Source organism: Sciurus carolinensis, chromosome 2, assembly GCF_902686445.1.
Source record: "Sciurus carolinensis chromosome 2, mSciCar1.2, whole genome shotgun sequence".
NCBI lineage: Eukaryota > Metazoa > Chordata > Mammalia > Rodentia > Sciuridae > Sciurus > Sciurus carolinensis.
In genome coordinates, this window is record NC_062214.1 from 50720817 (window position 1) to 50741324 (window position 20508).

The 20508-nt window shown below is 43.2% G+C and overlaps 1 protein-coding gene across 1 annotated transcript in view; it reads left to right on the top strand.

Annotated features, from left to right (window-relative positions):
• Positions 1-388: 388 nt before the first annotated feature.
• Abhd17c (abhydrolase domain containing 17C, depalmitoylase) overlaps positions 389-20508 on the top strand; it is a 58765-nt gene continuing 38645 nt past the window's right edge. The window contains exon 1 of the mRNA XM_047542562.1: positions 389-1247. Coding sequence (XP_047398518.1) covers positions 664-1247 — 584 coding nt within the window. The 5' untranslated portion in view covers positions 389-663. The remainder of the gene's footprint in view (positions 1248-20508) is intronic.

The window sequence follows — 20508 nt, forward strand, 5'->3', positions numbered from 1 at the left end:
ATAATTGTACCATCCCACATCACCAGTACCACTTATGGTGATAAGACAGGTTAGCACAGACACCAAGAGACAAACACTGAATTTTAATTCCTTTCCACTCGTTAATTTTGTTTTCAATAGATTCCCAAGAACCTCCATACGGCATAAAAACTTGGATTTGGGTGAGGGAATCCCAAGGGGAGGAGAGCGAGGGGAACACTCACTCATGAGTGACGGCTGTATCCCCCTCCCGGAACCAGCCCAGCAGCCGGGCGCCCCAGAGTTGCGCTCCAGCACGAGGCACTAGGACGCGCTCTCCAGGCCCGGGAAGGCGCCGCGCCCCCGCACCGCTGCCCTGGGCCGGCAGCGGGGAGCCCCGCCCTAGAAGCCGCCCTGAGCGTCCCGCGGGGGCGCCGCGGCGCGGTAACCCGGAAGCGGCGGCGGGCGTGCGGGAGCGCGGGCGGCGCGCACTGCCGGCCCTGGCCGCCGGCGGCTTTGTGTGCCGCGCGCGGGCCCCGGCCGCCCGCGCGTCGCCCGGGCCGCGGGGCAGCCGCTGACCCGCCCTCCCGCTCCTCCCTCCCGCCGCGGGCGGGCCGCAGCTGCCCTCCTTGCCGCGCCCGCGCGCTCCCTCCTCCCCGCCAGCCACCAGCCAGCCGGGCCGCCGGCGGGCGCCAGGCCGCCCGGATGCCTGAGCCAGGCCCCAGGATGAACGGCTTCTCGCTGGGCGAGCTGTGCTGGCTCTTCTGCTGCCCGCCCTGCCCGAGCCGCATCGCGGCTAAGCTGGCCTTCCTGCCTCCGGAGCCCACATACACTGTGCTGGCGCCCGAGCAGCGCGGCCCCGGCGCGCCCTCCTCAGCCCCGGCTCCGGCCCCGGCAGCCGCGGCCCAGCCGGCGCCGCAGCAGCCTGAGGAGGGCGCGGGCGCGGGGCCCGGCGCGTGTAGCCTGCACCTGAGCGAGCGCGCCGACTGGCAATACTCGCAGCGCGAGCTGGACGCCGTCGAGGTCTTCTTCTCGCGCACCGCCCGGGACAACCGGCTTGGCTGCATGTTCGTGCGCTGCGCGCCCTCCAGCCGCTACACGCTGCTCTTCTCGCACGGCAACGCCGTGGACCTGGGCCAGATGTGCAGCTTCTACATCGGCCTCGGCTCGCGCATCAACTGCAACATCTTCTCCTACGACTACTCGGGCTACGGCGTTAGCTCGGGCAAGCCCTCCGAGAAGAACCTCTACGCCGACATCGATGCCGCGTGGCAGGCGCTGCGCACCCGGTGAGCCCGGCGGGGGTCACCAGGCCTGGCTTGCAGCAGTAGGCAGGCGGGTGGGGGTCTCCTCGGCGGTCTGCAGGGAAAGGGCCCTCTCCTTTCCGGTTGTGGGCGAGTGGAGAGCCCCAGGTTACTGAGGATTCGCATTCCGTCCCCATTCCTGTCCTGCTTTCACCCTCTTGGAAACCTACTAGCACTCAGGTTGCTGGAGAGTTCAGACCCCGGGGCTGTGCAGGCTTTAGCACGCCTGGGTGCTGCAGGTCTTTGGGCTGGGTCTTTTGTGGCTCTGGCCACCCCAAGTAGCGGCGTGGGCAGAGAGAACCAACTTGGTTCGTGTTTAGTTTGTATGAGATGGCCATCAAGACTGAAGGTCCTTAGGCAGAAGTGACCTTGGGCAAGACGCATGAGTCTCTAGACTTTGGTTTCAGCCCCTGTAAAACGGGGCCAGATGGAATGGCCTCTGAGACTTTCCAACTGTGAAGTGCCCTTGGGAGCAAAACCTGGGCAGCGTTGCAGGCAGCTGGAGGGTCGGATGGTTTGAAGAGTTTGCCTCCCGGTGGAGCAGAGTAGTTGGCACTGTTTGGACAATAAGTTAACTGGTGACCTGTCACCTTCTACAGAGTCTCAGTAAAAAGCCCAGGATGAGTTTGAATCTTACAGGGGTTGGAGAATCTCTTGACCTTGAATTAGCACTCATAGAAGGATTGGGAAGCATTTATTGATGGCCTTTTTACATACCAGGCACAACCTGGGTACAGGGTTACCAGGCTAGACCTGGTAAAAACAAGCAGACAAAAAACCTGAGTGTTGTGACCAAGTCAGGTCACGTTCTTGTGTTCCAGTTTAGATGTCTGTCACCTTTCCCACCTACCTCATAGCAGTGATGGTGAAGATACCTGAGGTCATGTCTATACAGAGGTTGGTTTTCTTCAGAGAAAAGAGTCCTCAGAATAAGCACAGTAGGCACTGTTGTTGCTATAGACCTTTTTATAGTTCTTATCTAGAGCCTGTTTGTTCAACTCATAAGGATGGCCAGTGTTAATGATTTTGTTTCCATTTGTATTTATACATAGGTTCATTAATTACCCTTTGCCTGTCTGGGAAATGGCTTGTCCCAACAGGGAGGTACTTGCTTGTTCGTGTTCTGAAGTCCTGACAGGATGTCCTCATTTAGAAGATATAACTTTTAGAAAATGGTTTAGGCAAATAGGAGTGTATCATATGCTTATGTATTGAGTCAGAATCTACAAGTAGTTAAAAGCCACCTGTTCAGGAAAGGGTTTCATAAGTATGTGTCAGATTGCTAGACTTTGCCATTGGCATAGATATTAAATGTAAGGTTTGTAGGCATTAGATCTTTTTGGAGTGAAACATAAAAATCCTACTTTGAGTAGATGTCATTAAGAAATTTCTGTAGAATGTTGCTGCTATGTGTACATCTGCATTAAAATGAAAGATTTTTGCAAGAACCCTTTGCCCTGATCAGGTAGGTATGTCAATGTTGCCACATATGTGAGGCATAGTTATTTTGTGCAGCCTTCTATCATCTTTAGTTGAATTAAGAGACATTGTTTGGGATTTTGAATTTTGAATTATCTGATAGTATTCCCAAATTTTTTCCATCTGATATTTCCAAATTTTGCTTGTGATTTATGTATGCAAAACCAGAACTCTCAACTAAAATAGGTTAGAATTTAGTGGCTAAGTGAGAATCTTAAATTTGAAGAAACCTTACAAGTCCTCTGGTCCTGTCCTTTTGAAACTTTGTGATCCCGCAGTAAAAAACCCATTTTACATTTTAAGCACTGTGCTACATATTTAAAGTGAATGTTTCATAAAACAATTTTTTCCTTATGGATGATTCACATAGAAGAATGTGTTGTGTTCTGTTTTTTTTTTTTTTCCCACTTAAAAAAGGAAAGAAAAAGAATGCTGGTTGTAAACTGTTAGATGGATTTCCCAGCTTATGCGTGGATCCTGCTCCTGTCTACCCACCTCATTTGAAAGAACGATAATCTCACCAGCAGTAGGTCTCTTGGCTACTAGTTTAGAAATCTTTACTCTATACCTTGTTGGTAATATGTATCGGGTACATATATGTGTCTGAGTTGTTTTATGATTGTAGATGTTACCTGACTCCCAAATGTAGGCGTCTCTTATGCCTTTCCTGCAGTCATTCCTCTCTTCTTGTTTCCTATGGTTTTTCTTTAATCTGACCTTGAATATACCATTTGCTGTCCTTTTACAGCTCTATTCAGGTATTGGCATGTGTCCATGGTTAGAACCTCCCCCTCCCACTTGAACCCCCTTCTCTTCTGTGGGCTCTGACCTCCTGGTTCTGGTATTGCTCAGAACACTGATTGGAGAGCTTGCCTTATCTTGAATCATCTCTATCTCTGTCCTTAGATTGTTCCCCCAGGGACTGTGCTTTGCAGCCCCCAGAGTACCAGGCTGAGTACCTTGCCTCCTTTCTAATATTCACACCTGGCCCTTTGAATATGTCCTAGTATGCTGAGACTACTCCATCCCGACTAGATCCTAATTTGTATTCCCTGTGCACCTGGCACTCAGGCCCAGTGCTTGCATTTACCACAGTGTTGCTACATCTGTTACTTAATTGTATCCCCATTCAATTCATAGTTCCTTGAGGAAAGGGACTCTCTCGTCTTCTCTGTTGGCAGCAACTGGCAAAAGTGCCTTCAAATAAAAGGCACTCATTAAATATTCGTTCAATGAATTGCATGTGATGGGTGCCCCATCAACAAATGCAAAACATTTAAATTTTCTTAAACATTTAAAATTTCTTAAATTTCAAAGAGTTTAATACTATTTTACCTTCAGAGTTTAATACCCATAGGTACAACCATAGATAAAAAGGGGTTCAAACGTAATTAGCCTCAGGTATGATCTACTTTGTGTCCATCATCTTAGTGTTTGTGTAACATTGAAGTGTTGGCATTGAAGAACAGGGCAGCAGGTGACTTGCTAGCACAGTAGGTAAGGCATCAGACTTATAATCTGAAGAGAGCAGCAGTAACCCTTCACTTATCTTGCTCCCCACCTTATATCCATTACCTGTCCATGCGGTTTCTTGTCATGCTTAGTGAGTTGCCCAGCCCCCAGTGGAGGACTTGAAACATGAGTGCTCATTCAGTGCCCCTCGAGGGGGCAATGAATGAATCCCCTCAAGAGACAGTTAGGATTAAGGTGTGCAAGTAATTTACAATAAGGGTTTCATGAGGCAAGAAAGATGATATGCTCTTTGACCAATAAGATGATTATTTTAAGGATTCAAACCATTACTGAGAAGGGTTTAGAAGAGAGGTAGGGTTTGAAGGAGCCAGAAGTGAGGACTCAGTGTAGAATAAGAAAGGAAGGAGGGGCAATAAACTGAAGCATTATGGACACTGCCAAGATTAGTACGTTTTACATTTGCCCTTTATCAACACACTTTTTAAGTATGTTGCAAATGGCAAACAATCGAGGGCATGAATTGCAATCACTTAGAGGTAGGTGTTTGTGGAAAAAGCACTGTAAAATTCAGGACTGCCTTACTCGTACCTTGTGGTGTTGCATGAATCAGGGAAGTAAAGTGATTAATCTGTGTTGGTCAAGGGGAGAAAACCTGGGTTCAGCCCCCTCGATGCACATTCTTTGAGGATTTCTTCTTGGACTTGAGCAGTTGTAGACTGTGCAGAAATGGGACTGTGATTCAAGTGGGAAGGAATCAAGCTGGTTTGAAAGTATAAACCCAAATAAGCAAACAACCCAGAGAATGAGATATAAAAGCAGGCAGAGAGCATTTGAGCCCAGACATTTTAATCTGGAGAAACAGAAAAGTAGAGTATTTGTGATTCAGTTTGTTATTGATGTTCACTGATGTCATCTGCAGAAGTCATCTTTGAAACTTCTGTTTGATATAGTTTCCAAAGACTGTGGAGGCAGAGAGAAAGCAAATGCAAAGAGAGGAAGATAAATAAAAAGACTGTGCCTAGGTGCAAAAGGCAAATTACCAAAGACTTAATATTTCATTCTTTTGTTCATTTGACCAACAGACCATTAACCATTAAATACACATTTAATAGTACTGTGCTTGTTTCACACTGTAGGTTCTCTTTGAGTATCATTAATCCCAAACTCTTTCTTTCTCTTCCCTTCCTCCCTCCCTCCCTCCCTTCCTTCCTTCCTTCCTTTTCTTCCTTCCATGAGAGAGCAAAATTGAAGCATTTTGAACTCATACATGTTTTGCTATTTTATAAGTTTCATGTCTGTAATTCACAGCATCTGTGACTGGGAAATCCATGTCCCCTGAAGGCTGTAGTGGCCATAGCCTGAAATGTGGTCCTTGGAAGCACCTTCTGTTGGTTGTGAATGGTGTTTATGATTGCCACTCTCAGGGTGGAATTGTCCTGAGAATAGCAAAATTTGCCTTTCCTGGACATGTTGAAGGCATAACTTCCTTGTTCTCAGTTTTCTCAGAGGAATACTCTGGTGCCATTAAAGGAAGAGAGCCTAGGATTTCTACTTGCCTTTGATCAGGGACAAGAAAAACAGACATGTTATGAGTACTATTTGATAGAAGGTGAAAGCACAATGATATCTGTTAAAAAGGAAATGTAGTCCCTTGGTATCCATAGGAAGTTATTTCCAGAACCTCTTGTGTATACCCAAATCCACAGATGCTCAAGTCCCTAATATGAAATAGCATAGTATTTGCATATAACCTGTGGGTATCCTTCCATATACTTTGAATCACCTCTAGATAACTCATAACATCTAATGCAGTGTAAACACTACATAAATAGTTGTTATACTATATTATTTAGGAAATGATGACAAGAAAAAAGTATATGTGTGTTACATTTACATGCACATACATTTTTTATTTTTCAAATATTTTCAATCCTTGGCTGGTTGAATCTGCAGATACAGAACTTGCAGATATGGAGGAGTGACTAGCAGAATGTTGGTTTGCATTTCAAGGTGGTTAATATGAGAATATCCATTGGGAAGAAGGTGACTCTTCCTAAGAACAGACCTGATGACATGTAAGTAGGGCTGGGCGCAGTGGCGCCTGCCTGTAATTCCAGTGACTCAGGAGGCTGAGGCAGGAGAATCACAAGTTCAAGGCTAGCCTTGGTACTTAGTGAGATCCTGTTATACAATAAATATTTAAAATGCTGGGGGTGTAGCTAGGGGTAGAGTGCTTCTGGGTTCAGTCCCCTGTACCAAAACTAAACAAATGTAGGCTAACCATCTTTGGGGGTTAGCTTAGAGCCCTTTTCTTGGGCCTTTCTTCTCTTCCTCCCTGACTTCTCAGGCTTCCCATCATGCAGATTTTGTTCCTATTAAGGAGTCCTAGAATCTGAGCTCTTGCCTCCACCCCACCAAACTTACTTACCCATGGTTCTATTTTGAGGGACTGTACTTTTGTCCAGTAATCCAGTTGAGAAAGATCTGAAAAACACTTCCATTTTCTGTGTTAATGGGCAATAACTCTTTGATGTGTTCTCTTCTAAGCACATTTGCTTTTATTTAGGGAACTCTTGGAGACTGTCTAGACTAAAACTCACTTTTAAATCTCTAATGGTGCAATAGCACATTGGTGGAAGAAGCATTTTCTTTTTCCTTGCAGAAGTGAATTATATCATACTGTCCTGTGGTTACTTAGACCTTACCTTTAAGGTCAGTCACTCCCTTCTGCTGCTGTCCCTCCTCACCCTCTCTCCAAATTGAGTAACTTCTTGACTGATCAGCATTGATAATCCCATTTAAGACTTCAAAGACTGACTTTAGGGATTGTGTGGTTCCCTTTGGTAGCAAGTTTACTCTCTCTCTCTACTGCCTTTTGCTTAGGTTCATGTTGAAGTTATAAATATGCTTCCCTTTAAGAATCCTCTTGTATAGGAATCCAAAATCTCAACACAGATAAACATAGGAGATTGTTATTTGAATCAATAGGGTAACAAGGTGATTTGTTTGTAGGTAGTTTAGTCAGCTTTTGTGACCAAAATACCCAACATGAACAATTTAGAAGAGGAAAAGTTTCTTTGGAGCTCACTATTTCAGAGGTTTAATCCTTTTTGGCTGACTCCATTGCTCTGGGTCCAAGGTAAGGCAGAGAGCATCATGGCAGAAGGGCCCAGCATAAGAGCACAGCGCACTGCCTCCTTTACAGTGGTGTCAGAGCAGAGAGAGGGAAAGGGGCTACAGGAAAGATGCACCCATCCAGGGCATGCCCCAGTGACCTACCTCTTCCAGCCTTGCCCTACCTAACAACAGTTACCACCTAGTCAGTCCATTTAAAGCAGGATGGACTGATTGGTTATAGCTCTCACAGTTCAATCATTTCACCTCTGAACATTCCTGCAATAACAGGAATTTTTGGGGGGACACCTTATATATAAACCATAACAATAGGGTTGATTCAAATAACATGCTCCCTGATTTAATCTAGAAGATACGATGTACACAGTTAGAGACAAAACCTTTTGAATTAAGGAAATTTGTTCTAACTCCAGCACTCCCACTAACTCACTAAGTCAACATTTTAGTCCATCTGTGCTGCTGCAGTAGAACACCTGACACTGGATAATTTATGAAGAACAGAAATTCTTTGCTCAGAGTTCTAGAAGCTGGGAAGTCCAAGGTCAAGGTGCTGATAAGTCTGGTGTCTGGCAGGGCCTCTGTTGTGGCTTCCAGGATAGCATCATGAAGACTGCATCTTCTTCCTCAAGTGGCATAAGAGTGGAAGGGTGAGGGAGGGAGACAGGCAAGGAGGGGGCCAGACTTGCCCTTCTATGATGAACCCACTGTGCAGTGAAACATAGTCTATTCATGAGGGTGGAGCCATTGTGACCTAATCCCCTCTTCATAGTCACACTTTTTACCCCTGTAGAAATGGGAATTATATTTCAGTGTGAGTTTTGGAAGAACAGACATTCAGACCATAGCAGACATCTTCAACAAGGCACTTCACACTTTTGGTCTCCACATTCCATTATGTTTTTGTGTGGAGCAGGAGTCGGGGGTTACTGGGGATTGAACACAGGGGCACATAACCACTGAGTCACATCCCCAATCCTGTTTTGTTTTTTATTTTGACATAAGTTCTAGTTGAGTTTCTTAGGGCCTTGCTAAGTTGCTGAGGCTGGCTTTGAATTTCCACTTCTCCTGCCTTAGCTTCCCGAGCCTGGGATTACAGGCATGCACTGCCGTGCCTGGCTATTCCATTGTTTTAAAACATGGAACAGTGGGATATAACCCAACTACAAGACTTCTGAGGTGCCTTCTGTAGGTTTGTGGTTTTTTGACTTTCAGGGGACACTCTTAATACTCTTTGAATTTGCATTTGCTTGTTTATCTGTCGAGGGGTTACTGGGATAGAACCCAGGGGTGAACTACCACTGAGCTACATCCTCCTCATCCTTTTGTGTTTTGAGGCAGGGTCTCATCAAGTTGCCCAGGTGGGTTTTGAACTAGCAATCCTCCTGCCTCATCCTCCATGGTAGCTGGGACTATAGGTGTGTGCCACTGTGCTGGGCTGAATTTACTTTTCTTGACTACACTGGGAAACTTGGAAGATTTAGTCTGGTTCAGTGGATCTCATACCTGGCTATTCTTTACAATTTCTCAGGTTAATTTTTTTAAAGTATGTGATCTGTGTGTTTGTGTAGCCAGAATTGAAACATCCAAATGCTGATATACAAAGACTGGCCCTCATTATAACTGGTTAAGAGTTGAAGCAAAGGGGCTGTTAATGCTCTTTGGTGGCCAAGATCACTCTAGAATAAACCATATGAGGAGGCAGTAGTTGAAAAGGAATACACATTTGTATTTGTGAGTGTCCCCAGAGACTCACGGGGAATGCAGCTGGGATCCTGGAAACCCTCCACCTCTCTAGCTTCCTTTGCCTGGGCTGGCTCAGTGCCTCTCATATCCTTTTCCCTGCCTGCCTGTCTGTTGCTCTTTCCACAGACAAGCCTCTATGTTGATGCACCTCCCTTGTCCCCCTCTCCCCATCCCACCCCACCACCATCCCCACCAGACTTCCCTCTGACTTGGCTGCCTGGGGCTGGCTTCCTTCATGTTCTGTACCCTTCCTTGGTTCACCCTTGTACCTCTATGTGACACCTTGTGCTAAAGCAGTCTAAAGAAGCATGGCCACCTTGTGGGGGGCCACGGGCAGGTGAGCATGTCCAGAAGCCTCTGCTACGCTGGCCCTTCTGTAGGTCACATGACCTCCTCTGAAGAGATGTGGGGGCCATGAGAATTGGTTGTGCCTGCCACTGAGCCCCTATATTGTGTGTGACACAGAGTTCCTTCTGACAGGGAGCCTCAACCACAATTAATTGTTTAAACCAGGTCAGTAGAACAGTGAACATTGCCCTTTTGTGATCACATGCGTGGGCACCCATTAGAAGCTTCGGAGCCAAGACTAACAAAATAGGTCTCTCCCTTTTGGTGCCTCTTCTCCTGCCCCACCATACATGCACTCTCCACCTTGGGGCTTTCAAAAGTGACCTGTGATGTGGACACAATTCTGAACAACCTGTAGGGCAAGGAGGACAGGGCAGTTTTTGGGTAAAGAATGCAAGAGAAGGCCAAGGGCTGAGACTGCACTGTGCAAGTGAATCTCTATGTGATTCAGGTTAACTATCTAGGGTGTGAAATGATTTAATGATTTATTTCTTCATTTAGGTGATTTACAGCTAGAATTGGTTTCCAGCTATAACTGGGTTACCAGGCAAGGTCATTTCAAGGGTAATCTGGGGAGGAACATTCTCTGCAGTTCTTACTTCTCTGCGATCTGTTTTGTAGTGAAGGGCACAGGATTTAGATCAGAGATCTGGGTTTAAGTCCTGCCCATGCCGATTTATTAGTTGCTTGACATCAGACAAGTGTCCTAACCTTTTCAGACCTTAGGTAAGATAATAAAATAATGATAAAGCAATAATAATCTTAGTGCAGCCACTTCATGTCAGGCGTTTAACACATTGCATTCCACACAGTAGGGCTCAATGAATGGCTTGTATGTTGCAGTTGTTGCTCACACTGTAGGAGCTGTAATAACCACATGCTCAGATCAAGCTGAAAACCAGACGCTAGGGCACAAGGAGCCTGAGATGTTGCTTCTTTCCCCATTGTTTATAAGTAGAAACACCAGGTCAAGGCTGTCACATAGAGGAACAGTAAAGATGTTTTGGTTTATGTGCAGCTAAGGAGAAGGAAGTTCTTTGAATTCAGTTGCTTGTGTCCTCAAGAGCTTTGGGGATTGATTGCATTAGTATAAATCTGATAGTACTTCATCTACCAAGGTGTTTATATCCCCAAAGGAGATCTTTAAAGGAGAGGAAACCTTACCTGTAATCCAACACCTGCAATTACTTTGCAAACCATTCTGCATCTGCTCCCTCCCCTTTTCTGTGTCCAGGTTTGGCTCTGGGATTGGAACGGAAACCAGAGGCTTCTCTCAGGATGGGGTCAGGAGTGACAAGGGCTGGAAGTAAAACCCTGTCTTCTCTGCACCAGTCAGAACATTCTGGTTGCTCTTTACTAATAGGACAGCCTTGATCAGATAGAACTGTACTGTTTTCCCAAAAAGGGTCAGCGGACCTGAATCCCATGCTTGCTTTTAAAATATGCATGTTCCCATAATGCCTTGCTCTTTAGATTCAAGTGGAGTTTTCAAGACTCTTTAATGGAGCTCATTGATAACTTCCACATTATTGATTCACTTTAGAGTGTTAAAGGACCATGGCACCATGGTGAAATTGGAAACCTGTTTCCAGGAAGTCTAGGTCATTCAGATCCAGTGCTCTGTCTAGTAGTTAACTGTCATGTATTAGTTACATGCTGAATCATTGAGAAAAGCCCGTCTCCAAGACTTTTTGTTAACAGAATACTTTGGAAATTTTCAAAGGAAAAAGTACACAAAGAACCTCCAATATGGGTTATTCATTTGTGTCTTTTACTTTACTTGTTTAAATGGTTTCAACAAAATCTGGGCAGTTATTCAGTGGGGGCGGGGGGTGTAAAGTAAGCTCATATTCAGAATATATCCACAGAGAGTGAGTTTCTAGACATTAAATATAACTCTGCTAGCTAGAGCCAGCCTCGTCATTGTGGTTGGTAATTAAGACAGTCCAACTCATCCAGAGCCGTCTTCAGTGATTGTCATGGACATAACAACCTGTGCAACAGTGATTATGTTGACTGCAAAGGTCTGTGATGCCAGAGCAAGATTTTTGTGTGCTGGTTGACATTAAAAATTTGATTTGTTTGTATTATCGTAGATAACTCAAGGATATTTCAGATTCTCTGGATTGCCATGATGCTGAACTATTGCTGTTGTCCTTATAACTTTGTAAAACTTGTACTATTTCAGTTTTGACATATCTGTTATGAAAGGACTATTCACAGACTAAATACTTCTAAGCACATTTTATGTTATATAACTAGGCTGGGTGAAATAAATAAGTTTAAAAAATAATATGTACTGTCATATAGTTAATTGGAATAAATTCATTTTTTCCTACTAGACACTTCAAAAAAATCCTGTAAATATAGATTAGGCACATATTAAGCTTAAAAGGGAGGGATACAATGGTTTGGGCTGTCATCTACTTCAGGGGACTTCCCGTCCCTATCTCTGTCCTTGAAGCTTAATAGGAACTTGTAGCCCAAGGAGTGTGTCTATCTCTGGATCATGCCCACTGGACAGTCCTGCCATACTGTGGGTTCAGTGCACTGTGAACACAGCTTTCTGTTTTGTTGACATAGTGCTCGCTTTCATTTACCCACATTCCAAGTTAGAGGGCTCTTTGGTGCCTTCCCTCTTTTATTCACATACCTGAACAGACCCAAGTTTCTATGGTTTTTCCTATGAATATTTTCTTTTTCTACCTTCTTTCTTTGGTCTAGGCCCTCTCAATCTCCCTACCTCACATTCTTCTCTATATGGTTTACCCAGGCCCTGGGGGCAGGCTTAGGTCTGCTTGACTGCCATTGCCCTCTGCTTCATCTCAGCTCCAGGAGCAGTGAAGCCTGGCACATGATGAGCACTTTTTGAAAATTTGTTGAGTAAACAAGTGAATAAATTGGTAGGCACAGAGTTCACAAACTTCTGTGTAAGAATTACCTGGGTGAGGTGGTGGGGGGCTTGTTAAAATAGATGCTGGGTGAGGTCCTAAGTAACTTGGTGAGTCCCTATCTCAAAATAAAAAATGAGAAAGGGCTGGGGATGTGGTTCTGTGGTTCAGAGCTCCTGGGTTCAAACACCAGTACCAAAAAAAAAAAAAACCAAAAACAAACAAAAAACCAAAAAAAGAACAAGGCCCTATCCACAAAGGCTAGTAGAGCAGGTGTGGAGCAGGCCCTGTGTGAAGGGTCGTTCCTCTGTATTTTAGGAGCACTGGGACATGTAAGCTCTTGAGGGAGGCAGTTAGAGTACTCCATGGTGACTCATGGTTGTGTATTACCCCCTCTGTGAAATTCGCTGTAATTCTCCTTCCCTGGTGTAACAGCACGCTTGTAAAACTTGTAGTCCATATTGCAGGACTTTTTGAATTTTGTTTTGAAGTAAAATCTACTTTTGTAAACATATATGGATATTATAAATATACAGTTCCTTTAAAAACTATTTTTAGCTGTTGTTCTCTAGGATATGGTTGCATACTCCTCCAAGATTTGTACAACTGGATCATGATTTTCTTTGCTACTCCACCTTCTGTTGTCATCCTGTGCAATTTAAATATTCTGGGATGTGGAGATGCTATTCAGCAACTCTGCCTTGCTATCTTTGCCCCCTCCCTCATTATCTTCTTCTTCACTCTGCACCACTGTGCTCCATACCTGTGGCCACCCTTTATGATCACCTGTAACACTCTACTTCTAGGATTTTGAATTCCCAAAACCTCTTCCAGACTCATCTCATCTCCTGTTGGTTCTGGTTATTAACAATGTATCAGTTGCCCTCTGTGGGCCAGCTCTTTTTCCAAAATAAAACAAACAGAATTCCTGTTCTTGCAAAGTTTCCATTCACAAATGCTGATGATGAATCATAAATAATTTTTCATATAAATGAATTTCTTAGAACCTGGCAAGTGCTGCAGAGAAACAGAACAGCAAGGTGAGTGGCCACTGGAGAGGTTCTTAACCTGTGCTTTGCATTTAAAAGGTTGGTCAGGATTTGCTTCATCCAGAGAATGATACTTATTTCAAAGCAGTAAGAGCCTAGTTGTGTGTAGGAAAGGGCCGAGAGACAAAGGTCCTGGGGAGGAGTATGGTTGGCAGATTCAAAGAACATAAGGAAACCAGGGTGGCCAGAACAGGGCAAGTAAGGGCTGCAGAGGTCAGGAAAATAATAGGAGATGAGGATAAGAGTAACTGAGGGAGTCTGCTACCTACAATATTACAGACCATTGCAAAGACTTTGGCTCTTAACAGCATGAAATGGGCACCCTGGGAGGACTTTGGGAAGTGAAAAGACATGATTTGACTTAGGGTTCAAAAGGATCACTCTGTATTGTGTAAATGATAAATTAGAGGGGCTGGCATGCCTCTGGAAGAAGGAAGGAGACCAATTAGAATTGACCGCAGTATGTTAGGTGAAAGATAATGGTGGCTTGGACCAGGGGTCCATAGCAGCAGTGGTGAAAAATGCTTTAGTTGTGGGTGTATTTTAAAGGGAGAACCAGCAAACTGTTGATGCAAAATGGGGAAAGGAGCCATCAAGGATGACTGTAAGGATGTTGTCTTGAGCAGCAGGAAAGCTGGCCTTGCTGTTCATTGAGACAGGGAGTGCTGTGAGTGGCTCTGGTTGGGAGCTCAGGGCATACCATAGTTCAGGAGTAGGGCTTTGGGTCTGTGGAGTTTGAGATGCCCATCTCCACCTTTAAGTGGAGATGTAGAAGAAACTATAAAACTTAAGTCTATGTAATAATAGTTCAGGATTGAGGTCTGGGTTAGAGATAAATTTGGCAATTGTCCCTTCAAAAAGAAAAACTATGAAACCAAAAATAAACTTGAAAGGATTAGCAGTTTTGCTGGGTTACACCTGCTTCTGCCCCTGTCCTTGCCAAAGTCACCCTGTGGAAGCTTCCTGAATTCCTCATCTGGTTCCTTGGCATCTGTGATTTGTGTTTCCATCTAACCTCCAGGAGCCCAGTGTTTGGAGGATCAGGAGGGAGCTCCTTGGTGTCAGTGGGCCCAAGTGGTGGCTCTTTGGTCAGTCTCTGTGCCTAGAGAGCAATGGCTGATTTTCCTGTGATCTCAAGCACCCAGGAGAGTAACCGGACACACAGCCCAAGTGTGATTTTCAATAGAAGGATGTCCTTGCTCTGGTGACCAGCAGCACTCTTTTAGAGATCTCTTCCTTACTACATGCTTCCTGTTGCCACTGGATTATTTTATGAAAAACCCTCATACTTACCCAGCATGCTCTAATGTTCCTTGTTGTGTAAAATGTAAGAGACCATAATTACTTTTGCAGATTGGGTATGGTGAAGATTCCAGTTTTAATTTGCATAAAGCTCCTCCTGCCTGTCTGTTTCCCTGTATTTCCTCTCTGAACTGAAAATGAAACAACAGTTTCTTGGGAACTTATTTTGCAGGCATCTGGATCTTCTGTAATCCATTCTTTTCTTATTTTTGTGTTATTCTTTCAGCTTCACACTTACTAAAGAACTACAGAGTTAATTAATGAGCACCCCAAACAATAGGAGTCTAAATCTCTTAGGAGTTGTCCATTCCATCACAACTCTTTTCTGAAAAGTGCTACTTAGAACAGAAAACTGCCACCTGTATATTTCTGAAAGAAAGAAAAATTATACCTTGTCTAGTCTATGCTCTTTACATGGAGTGCCGTCTCTGACTGTCACGTGCTGTCTGGAATCTCTGTACCATTCACATGCCCACCGCGCAGAGCCTTCTCAGCAGACAGGCTTCCCTTCCTTCATTCCCATAGCTCTGGTTATGCGTCTGTTCTAGCTCTTGTCATCTGGTCCTTTGGTTAGTTATGACTATAACTGATTCATCATCACTCAGGTAGCTGTTATAGACCTAACTTCTTGCTGAAGTTTTTCTCCAGGGTTGAGCATGAATGTGTAACCTACCCAGGTGATAAGGACTAGGGAACCACATCCTGCTATCCAGTCCCTCAAATGCCTGACTTTCCTCCCAGAAAACAAAGCTTACTTTCTTTGGAAAATCCTTACCTGTTCATGGGACCATTCAGGAAAGGTGACCAGAGTATGTAGAGAAGAGGATGACATTGGTCTTTCTTGTGGGAGGAGTGTGTGCAGGTTCACTGCCCCATGTCCTCAGGATGGTATCCACAGCCATCACATTTAACAATTTTTGTTGTTGTTGTTTAATATTTGGAAAAGGTGGTTGTGGTTGATATTTTGAGGGTATATTTAAAGTGTCAGTTGACAGTGTTAACAATGAAGGAAAAAAAAAAAACAATGAAGGGATTTTTCAAGAGGGTTTTCTAGTTGGGTGCAGTGGAAAAAAACTATAATCCTAGCTACTCAGGAGACTGAAGCGGGAAGATGGCAAGGTCGAGGCCAACCTCAGCAAATTTGTGAGACCCTGTCTTAAAATTAAAAAATAGAGCTGGTGATGTAGCTCACTCGTAGAGCACTCCTGGGTTCAATCTTCAGTACAGGGAAAAAAAGAAAGAAAAGACGGAGGAGGGAAAAGGGAGGGTCAGAAACTGAAATCAATTTCCATGTGCATATGAGTTTGTCAGGATGAACCCAATTACTAAACCATAAAGCTCTAATAAGAAAGAAAGAAAGAAAGAAAGAGAGAGAGAGAGAGAGGGGAGGGGAAGTGGGGGAGGGAGGAAGAAGGAGGGAAGGAAGAGAGGAAGGAAGAGAGGTTTCTGTTTGTAGTTTCACTGACTGCCAGTGTATGGCTTCATCTCCTCAGATCTCAGGTCTGCACACTCCTTTTACCTTGCCGTGTTGTTTATTAATAACAAACAAACAAAAACTTTATTATGGAAAATCTCAAGTTATATGCAGAGTAAAGATGTTATGAAAATAAACCCCATGATATTAGTGTCCATCTTCAGCAGTTTATTAACATTCTGCCATGCTTGTAGCATCAAGCTCTCCACTCATGCTTCACACCATCTGTCGTTACTTTGTGTAGGTCTATTTTGTTTTGTTTGTTTTGGATACCTGGGATTGAACCCAGGGGTGCTCTACCACTAAGCCACGCCCCCCCAACCCTTTTTATTTTTTATTTTGAAACATGGTCTTGCTAAGCTGCCAAGTCTGGGCTTGAACTTGTGATCCTCTTGCCTGAGCCTCCTGAATAACTGAAATTACAGGTGTGGGACACGACTGACTTTTTTTTTTAATGTATAAGCACTGAAATGCCAAAATTATAACTAATTTCCAGCAATTCCTTTTTACCACCCATCCAGCACAGGGCCTTCCTTCTTACATGGTAGGAACAGTATTATACCACAATTGGGGCATGGCTTGCAGTAGGAAAACAGAAGGTAACAGTAAGTAGATTTAATACCATATATCAAAGGTAAATCACTAGGGTCTTCTTTTTTTCCAGCATCTGTCCTGTAAAGATATATAAACGGTTGATTGATTGATTGATTGATTTATAGAACTCCAGAAATGTGTCCCTTTATCCAGACTTAGTGACAGGAAACAAGTACTGATCTGGACCTAGGAGACAAGTGGCTTCCAGTCAACCACTTGAGATACACAGCTGTGGGGCCTGGATGGTCATGTGATGTCTGTTGGCCTTGTCTTAATTTGTAATAGGTTTGTGTTAGATGCTAGTTCTAGATAGGCAGTAGTTACTGAATAACTGTTTTGTACTAAGCCCATATCAGACACTCTGTAAATTTATTGATCATCCTATCTGTGAAATAGGGACCAAGGTTGTCTCCCATTTTGCAAGTGCAGAAACTGCAAGTCAAGGAAAAATGAATGACTTGCTATGGGTTATGCTGAGTTTTAAAAGGGAGCCAGGACTGCAAATTGGTGCAACCATTCTGGAAAGCAGTATGGAGATTCCTCAGAAAACTTGGAATAGAACCATCATTTGATCTAGTTATCCCATTTCTCTGTTTATACAGAGGACTTAAAATAAGCATATTACAGTGATGCAGCCACATCAATGTTTATAGCAGCTCAATTCACAATAGCTAAGCTATGGAACCAACCTAGGTGCCCTTTAACAGATTAATGAATAAGAAAATGTGGTATATACACAATGGAGTATTATTCAGCCATAAAGAAGAATAAGATTATGGCATTTGCTGCTAAATGGATGGAACTGGAGTCTATCATGCTGAGTGAAATAAGCAGTCCCAAAAGACCAAAGACCCGAATATTCTCCCACAATGGGTGGGAGGAGGGAAGAATAGAAATTCAGTGGATTACACAAAGGGGAATGAAGGGAAAAGGAGGGGGAATGGGAATGGGAAAGAGTAGAATGAACCGAACATAACTTTCCTGTGTTCGCATATGAACACACAACCGTGAAACTCCATCATGTACAACCACAAGAATGGGGGTCCTAGTTAGAAGAAGTTATGTATGTAAAATATGTCAAAATACACTCTACTATCATGTATACCTAAAAAGAACAAGCCTGTGTTGTAAACTCAGACAATCCAACCTACATTAATCATCTTCTGCAGTTGGGGGCTGAGCCTCATGGAAAATGCTGAAGACTGTGCACTGGAATACAGAAAGAAAATATCAGAACTTATATTTCTGCTTATTTTTTATTTTTCAGTCTGTTTTCAGTGTTTATGGGTTTTGTGGAGTGTTTTAAAAACCACACATGTGGGCATGCGTACACATTAGAGCATGTACTCGTTTTTATGAAAAAGAATATGTGATTAAATACTTAGATACCAGTGCTGTTAATGAGTATTGTTACTTAATATATTTTTGGATTTCTTTTTCCAGAATTGTAGGATCTGAGCCTGATAATAAAATGCTTAGAAATTTCAGTCTTTCAACATATTGAGTGCCCAGCATTTATCAGGTGCAGGGTTAAATGCTGGGTACAGTCTTCAAAGTGTGTGTGTGCATGCACACACACACATACACATACACACACACACCAAAAAAAAAAACTTAATTTGCATTTTAAAAGATGACTTTGAATATCCTTGGAGAGACCTTTGCCCACCGAGTTCTGTACTGTTGTCTAACTGTATTCTGAAGACAAAATATCTTTGAAAATCAATTGAAAGGAAGAAAGAAATGTATCTTTTCTGGTGAAACAGTCACTCAGATTCCTCTTAACATGTGAACTGAGTGGCTCTGAGTGCTCCTTTGTGTGTTGTGCTCCTCAGCTGGAGATGGCTGAGGACTGGTGAGCTGAGTCTTGATGACTGTAGGTGGCCAAGTGCAGAGGTTAAGAGCAAGGGCATTGGAGCAGACCACCTGGGTTTGATCCTACTTGTGCTTTATTTTCTTTTGTGAAATGGGGAAATGATAGTGTGTATATATAGTATGGTTGCTATTCATAACAAATGAGTGTTTGCGGAGTGCTTATATGTAAAGTTTTATAAGAACAGTTTTTTAAAAATCCGAAAGGAAGGAGGGAAAGATTTTATAGTAGTAGATAGCCCTCAAAATTTGAAAACTAGTGAGCCATTGTGTTTCTAAATAGGTTTGTAATCTCTAAAGCCCTTCCACATGCACTCTGTCATTGTTCCTAAGAACAGTTCCGTGGGAAAGGTTGACGAGATGCTATTATTTCCATTTCATAATTTATAGACAGCAACTTAGAGTAAATGGTTGATTCAGCCTAGATGCCTAGATGTGAATATAAGGATTCAGTATGAATTTCACTTTTAAACATTTCCAGCGTGTAAGCTACCTCAGTCAATTTATTGCCATTGGTGGTCACTTGTGTGTGTGGGTGGGGGATTTTGGGGATTGAACATAGGGGCACTCTACCACTGAGCTACATCCCTAGCCCTTTTTTATTATTTGTTTTGAGACAGAGTCTAAGTTGCTGAGGCTGGCCTTGAACTTGTGAGCCTCCTGCCTCAGACTCCCAAGCCGCTAGGATTACAAGCATGCACCACTGCACCCAGCTGGTAGTCACTCTTACAGTTTGCTCTGATGCTTTTGTCAGTCTGTAAACAAAGCAGTTGTACCCAAATGGACCAGCAGTATAATCTTTCCTATGTGATCTTTTGAGTTTTAATTCTTTCTCTCTGCTTGTTGACCTCCCTGTCCTTTGGTTTAGAAAGTCAGGTAACCTATTTTAAGTAATCTAGAGCACTGTTTTATTCCCAATCATTTAAGCAAAAAGAATTGCATCTTTTCTTTGGGGGGGGTGTTAAAATCTTGAAATCTGATTTTTTTTTTAATAGAGCCCCTGCAGTGTACTTAACTTGGAGGGATAACTAAAGAAGGGGATTCATTATTTCCTAGAGCTTGATTTAGCATTGTCGGCAGCTTTCTGGTGTCATTCAGTAGTTCCAGGGTACTGAGATTCTTAATCTCTTCTGTTCTTTGTCATTAAAATAGTCTTTATAAATATTTTACTTTGCAACCTAACCATTTCCCTGTTTTATTGAGGGGAAGGGAAGGCAGTTTGGCAAGTGAAATCCAGAAGTCTAAGATTTGCTAATTTAGTCTAAGTCAGATGTGATTCAGAAATTTCTTAAATTTTTTGTAGAAAGAGTTTAAGTGTAAAACTTGATCATAATTCTAGGTTCTTTATACATTTTCATGCCTCCTATCAATTTATGTTTAACTTTTATTTTGTTTCGTTAATAATTAGCTATGCCAGATCTTGTATCCTTTCTGTTTAAAAAACTAGGGAAATGACCAAATTAATATTGTTCTAGTGTGTGCATGTATGAATATGTAACCGTGAATCTCACTGTTACACATAATGCACCTATAAAAATATGCATCAACAACAAAATCCTGGGGAAGTGAAATAATTTGTTCTTATTACATGATTCTTGTCCTGCTCTGCTTCCCATTTCCAACCCCTTTGCCCCTTCCCATTTCCAGGTAGCTAACCATCTAGGCCTGAATTTATCTTTACTAACAATTCCTTTATTATTGATTGTCATTCATGCTCAATAAATATTGTTTAAAATGAATAACTGAATCATTTCAACAACCGTTCTAAGAAGTTTTTCTTCATTTCAGCCACTCTGTCTTTTAATTTTTTCTCAGTGTCCTGACTCTTGGTTGCCATTCCATTTAACCTGCTGTGAGATGTGAGAACTGCTGTCCTATAAGCTCCA